At 45.5% G+C, this 6,000-nt stretch overlaps 1 protein-coding gene across 3 annotated transcripts in view; it reads right to left on the reverse strand.

Annotated features, from left to right (window-relative positions):
• CAPN9 (calpain 9) overlaps nt 1-5,631 on the reverse strand; it is a 28,684-nt gene extending 23,053 nt beyond the window's left edge. For 2 of the 3 annotated variants that reach the window (XM_088534892.1, XM_088534891.1), the window contains exon 1: nt 5,401-5,613. In XM_088534892.1, coding sequence (XP_088391018.1) covers nt 5,401-5,613 — 213 coding nt within the window. Of the gene's footprint in view, nt 1-5,400 lie in introns of all 3 variants that reach the window. The other variant, XM_010220879.2, reaches the window with a different exon arrangement.
• Between the last annotated feature and the right edge of the window lie 369 nt (nt 5,632-6,000).

Genomic DNA, 6,000 nt, shown 5'->3' on the forward strand with positions numbered 1-6,000 from the left:
CCACCCAATATGTTGCTAAAGGAGTATGCTTTTATTTAATCAGTCAACACTGATACCCTGTGGCAGATCCTACTGCACAATGGTATTTTATGCAAGCAGAAAAAGCTTCTTAGGGGTGCATTTGCAAAAAAAAAAAAAAAAAAAAAAAAAAAAAGGAAATGAAACAGGAGAAAAAAAAGAATAAGAGCCTGCTCCATCCTTTAACCACTGCAATTGCTTAGAAAAAAAAAAGCTATTTTTGGGTTATAGTATTCTATTTTGCTAAGCTGTTGGGGTAGGCTATTGATAGTCTTGCTTAGTTTACTGTGCTGATTCCTGAAGAATCTGCTCCTGGCCACTGCTGAAGCTGTGACACTGTCCCACATAAACCAGTACTGCTGTTCTTCAATCACGTTTCATCGCTAGGGAGTTTGCTACCCTCATGGTCCATCAATTCTCTTCAGGTGTTTCGAGTCTCATGCTGGCCAGCAAAGCCTGTCCATGCACCAAAACAAATGAAGCAACCTGATATTTTGTCGTGTCAGGATACCATCTGCTTTGCCAAGGTTTTGTAGACGGCAATGGGCCAGTATTGGTAGCAAGGCAGAGAGTGTCTCTACTATACAAGCAGGGTGGCTGTTTGGAGGTGTCATGCTTGAGGATTCACAGAGCTACTGAATGTGGCTACAGACTATTTGCCACAGGTCCCCATGGCTGTTTATAAATCTTTAAACAAAAGTCTTTTTGATGACCACAGTTGCTCTGGAGCATCAGCAGCAGCATACATACATCATGCTGTGCCTGACTGTAGGGAGGTAAAGCACAAGTATTTGCCAGTGAGCCAGGAGAAGAAATGTCAGCTCTTGCTTTCCTCATATGTGTTCAGGACTTTTTATAGTAACCATCCACTCCCTGTGACGTAGCCAGAAGAGATGACCAGCATCGTAGCAAATGGTGCCAAGCCAGTCACTCCCTGTTTACATGAGCACACTTGCCACACCTGATCGTGTTTGTGGGGGAGTTTGGCCCTGGCAGACTGCTCCTCCGTTGGGCAGCTTGGGCTGAACGGGGCGTTCCTCCAAATGGCTGACACTCTTCAGGAGGGCTGAAAGAGCCTCTTGTGGATTGGGCAAGCAAAAGGAGAGATGGGTAAATTTGAAAACTACTACTGAAGGCAGGGATTTTTTTTCTAGGGAAAAATCTGCACATGCTTGTCAGCCCTGCTGTTTAAGAGCTCTCGTATAAAACCCAGAGCATGGCAGGTCTAAATTTCTATTGAATCTGCTAGAGTGGCGTGACAAGGATGGAAACGACCTGCGCAATATCACTTTGCACGGGAGTTTACCCAAATAGGGCACAGCTGGCAAATGTCTATTAACCCAACTACAGCGTGCATCCCATTGAGAAAAGGGACAAGTTAGGTATGTCCTGCCATTAATCACACCTACAAACAGTAGCCCTGAGGAACTCCCTGCCTGTCACCCCCACAAAATACACACACTCTAATAGAGATATAGATACAGATATATTTATGTATGTGGATGGGAAAGGAGCGGAAAGGGAAGTGGCAGTGAGGCTGTGCCCTAACCGCATTGCACCAGGTGTGCAGGGGAGGAGGCACCGCAGGCCCCGTGTCCCCATTGCACGGAGCAAAGGGACACCAAGCAGCACCTCCTCCCTACCTGGCCCTCCTGCTTGTTAAACACACTCAGTCATGTGTAGCCTGCACAGGAACGATAAAAAGCACAGCTCGCTGCTCACAGACATAAATCTAACAACAGCTGATAAAGTAGCCAAGCTTTGATAACATATTTTATTTTAGCTCCCTGAGAACATAATTCTCATGGCAAGCTCTTTATATAGCAGTTCCCAAGAAACTCGAGGGAAAGATGACTAAGCCCATCAACTGTAAAAATTTTTGGAGTCATTTCAGTAACATTCACACAGGCTTTCTAGGTACGCCAAGGGCAGCCCAAATCGAGCATCTGTCAGCCCTCCGAACTGGCGCTATCCTACAGGACTAGTGCTCCTTTGTGCAGGTGATGTTCTCCACCAGACCAAACAGCTCTGTGCTCCAGCAAGGAACAAGACTAAGAGTGTTTCCACTCCCAGGGATGCGGCTGTAGCTCCCGCAGCGAGCCCAGCTTGCCGCCCGTGTGTGCCTGCGCGCCGGCGTGCCCGTGTGCGCCCTGCCGAGGCTGGGGCCTCGGGGCCTGCTGCCCCTCAAGGTGAATGGAGAAAGTTATGCTCTTGCTTTAAACATTCGTTGTCTTTAATGTGAGCCTTTGGTTTCTTCCTTGCACAGTGCTCAAAGCCCCTCCGTGCTGCTGACAGCAGCCAGCTGCAAGCTGCACACTTGGGCAGGCGGACGTGGTTTAGGCAGCAGCTCTCACTTGCAGGGTTGGAGGGTTCAAGCACCAGAAAACCTCCAGTTTGATCTGGCTTTGTCTTCAGATACTGTATCTGGAGTCTAATTTTGCATACACATTAAAGCCGTGGTTCTGTATTCCTCGCTGAGAGAATACAGAAACATGGAAGCACCTAGACTTCTTCTGGGCATACAGCTGTGTGTCAGTGCAGTTCATTTTCCCTCCCTCTTGTTCCTCTGAGATCTAGGAAACAGCTTATTGCACAGCTCTACAGGCAGTATATGGAAAAGTACTGTAAATCTCCTATGTCTAAAGCAAACAATAATAAAAAATTCAATTAAAAAAAATGAAAGGATTTTGAATGGACCTGTTCAATGTTCCCCAATACACAAAAGAAGATCAAGCTCTAGGATTTTTGAATAATATTAAAGAGATCTCCAGACAGGATGGTATAATAATGTACATTGGTGTTTTCAGCATGTTGAAGGACAAAACCCATAACTAAATCTTGCATTCACACACACAATCCAGTAATTCAATGTATTTGTCTGCACAAGGAAATTGCCCAGGAGCAGGAAGGTGTAATTCTTGTATTAGAGAGATGAAAGGAGGTGAACTATAACTCTCCTCCTACTACACTGAAGTTGTTTCTTTTGACTCAGGGGAAAATAAATTGCATCTCCTGGGTCTCTGACACACATTTATAGAGGAGGTACATGGAGTCCTAAGAAAGATTGAGGGACAGGCTGTTTAAGTGGCTTTATTTAATTGGCCTTTTAGCTTAAGTGGCCTTATTTTTGTGACTAGATTTCTCTACCTGGCTCCAGTATACAAGTCCTTTTATTCCAGTTGTAAGTGGCTGTTTGGATCAGGAGAAATTCCTCTCGGTTCCTTCTTTACACCATGGATGTATTTGGCACTAAACTTACTTTGTCTTTCTTTTTGTTTGCTTGTTTGTTTTTCTTTTTTCTTTTTTTCTTTTTTTTTTTTTACTTTTTTCATTCTTTTCATTCCATTCTTTTTCATTTTTCATTTTTTCAACTGACATGTCTGACTTTCTTAGGCACTGCAACTATTAGAAATAAGTGGCAGATATACTGGCTATCTCAGCAGTATAATTTAGACATAAATTCAGGAGGAGAGGGGAGGAAAGGAGAGGAGAGGAGAGGAGAGGAGAGAGGTGAAAATCCTATTTTAAGATACAGTTTTAAAGGTTTCATTTAAAACAAAAAGGGTCAGCCAAACAAAATTACTAAATATCTTGCTGCATCTTACAGGATTTCAGATTTTTGCAGGGGGGCAAAAAGGTTAATGAAGTGCCAATTACTGTAAATCACTGACTAAGGGTGAGGCCTAGAGATTAGTGTTAGCTGAGCATCTTGTTCATGCTGTATACATACATGTATGTATACATACATACATACATGCTGTATACATACATACATACATACATGATATATACATTTTAAACTAATGAGAAAGTCCTCTCTACCCTCATTACAAAACATAACTTCTTATTGGGTGTAAATCTGTGTAGAAACATTATTCATCTTTGTAATTACTCACATTAATTGTGCTATTCTTCATCCAGAATACTGTAGAATGCTAGTAGGAGAGGTGTCAGTGTAAAAAGCAGTTTGAACACATGTACACATGCACTGAGGGAGTGCTCAGCTATGGTACCCAACCTGCCACATGCTCCAGGTCTATATCCCGCATGCAAGCAAAACTTGCCATTCCAAGAGGGTTTTACAGACCCTCTATTTTACTGAAGATCCTGATGAATATTAAGAGATGAAGTGGAGGAGCCAGAAGAGAGCATAACTCAAACTTTGTCCTTATACATTCTCCCATTCTCCCATGAGCTGTATTTCTCACTGTGCTGCTCACAAAAGTTCACCTTTTTGTATGGTGAAAATTGCAGCCTGAAGGCACATCCCATTTTGGCAATTTATTCATGCTGGAAATACTCCGAGTTTGTCTTACGAAGATCGCATAGGGAGAAGCAGCCAGTACAACAGACAAACCACCGCTCCGGTACCGCAGACAGCAACATGGGAGCTCTCAGCTGCTACCAGTCATGTCCTAGAGCTAAGCGAATCCCTAGCTGGAAAAAACATGACAGAACAGCACCCGACATCTGGCCAAAGCAAAGCTGTTCTCAATGAACTAGCGGTGCGGGCCCTTGCAGAGACCAGAGGACAGGACTTGCTGCTGCTGGATCATGCAGTGTGGGGTGTCTCCTATTTCCTCGGATGAAATCTGTCCAACAGTAGCTCCAGCTCCAGTCTGTAGTCACACGACATTAATGAAAAGGCACAATGGCCTGGAGCTCCACACTAAGCTGATTTTCAAAGCCATTTTTAAGACTATTCTTTCATTATTTTCCTTTCTTGCTGTCGCTATTGGTAAAGGAAAGTTTTCTGTTGAAGGAGAAGCTTTCAGACCATGAAGAAGAGAATAAATATCTTAATCATTAACAAGGAAATGAAACGTAGCAGCAGATTTTCTGTGGCTACTAGGTACAGAGTTAAATGGAGAGAAGGAAGCTAGAGTGATATTGGTTTAGTGATTGAAGAGCATATGACTAATGAAACTTCAGGCTATCATGGTGTTATTAATGATGGTTATGCAAGATGCATTAAAAGATACTCATCAGGCCTTTGGCTACTGCTGAATGGCTCAGTAACCAAGGCATGTACTCATAATCTCTGAATGCATTTCATGATGTAGTCAAGCAAGGGAGCATGAGAGTTTCATACCTTAAATATTTTGATTTTTTTTTCACTTTTAGTTAACAATTCCCCACATGAACAGCGCTTGTTTTTTAAATGCTTACAACATCCTCATCACCTGTTTTATCATAAATTCCCTGCACGGCCCCTTATTTCCATCTTACCTTTGCTTTCGTTCGCTAAAAAAAGTCTGAGAGATGATTAAATGTGGTTGGTAGGTGTATATTCACATATGCATACTATATAATCAAAATATTTCAATATAATCGGAAAAGAAGGACATTCATACCCGGTGCTTAGAAGAGCAGCGTACTCACCCCAGGCCTCTTCCAGACGAAGGGGACGGGTGGCTTCTGGCTGAAGAAGAGCGAGGCATCGGTGGCGGGGAAGTCGGGGTCCTCGAAGAGCACCCCGCGGCGGCGGCACTCCTGCCGCAGCGCCTCGTAGTTCTGCCCCGAGCTGTGCGTGGCCCGCGCGTCGCGCGGCAGCGCCGGCTGCCGCGGCTTCGCCGCCCGGTACAGGTAGGGCATGGCTCGGCTCACCTGCGGCGGGGAAGAACCACGCAATATCCCTCCTGCACCGCCGCAGCGCGAGTGGCAGCGCCCGGATCGCAGCAGGGAGAACAACCGCCCGGAAAGCAAACAGGGAAGCTGAGCAGGCCGGCCCCACACGCCCTGGCACCCTGTCCGGCCCCCGGGAGAGGTGCAGCGCCTGGGAGCACCGCCCGCCGTCCCGCTGTGAAACCCGAGCAGCACCGTGCCAGTGTGGGCAAAGGGAGAGCCCGCTGCCTACCCGCTTCTGCCCACGGCTTGGGGAAGCGGGGCCGGCTCGGAGGTTGTCCTGTGGCCGCACATATATGGGTCAGGGATGCAAAGGGACAAGGATATTGCACTGAGGGTGGTCCAAGGCACAAACAC

Source organism: Tinamus guttatus, unplaced genomic scaffold, assembly GCF_059628265.1.
Source record: "Tinamus guttatus ecotype Peru unplaced genomic scaffold, ASM5962826v1 Tinamus_guttatus_pri_ptg000601l, whole genome shotgun sequence".
In the NCBI taxonomy this organism is placed as follows: Eukaryota; Metazoa; Chordata; class Aves; order Tinamiformes; family Tinamidae; genus Tinamus; species Tinamus guttatus.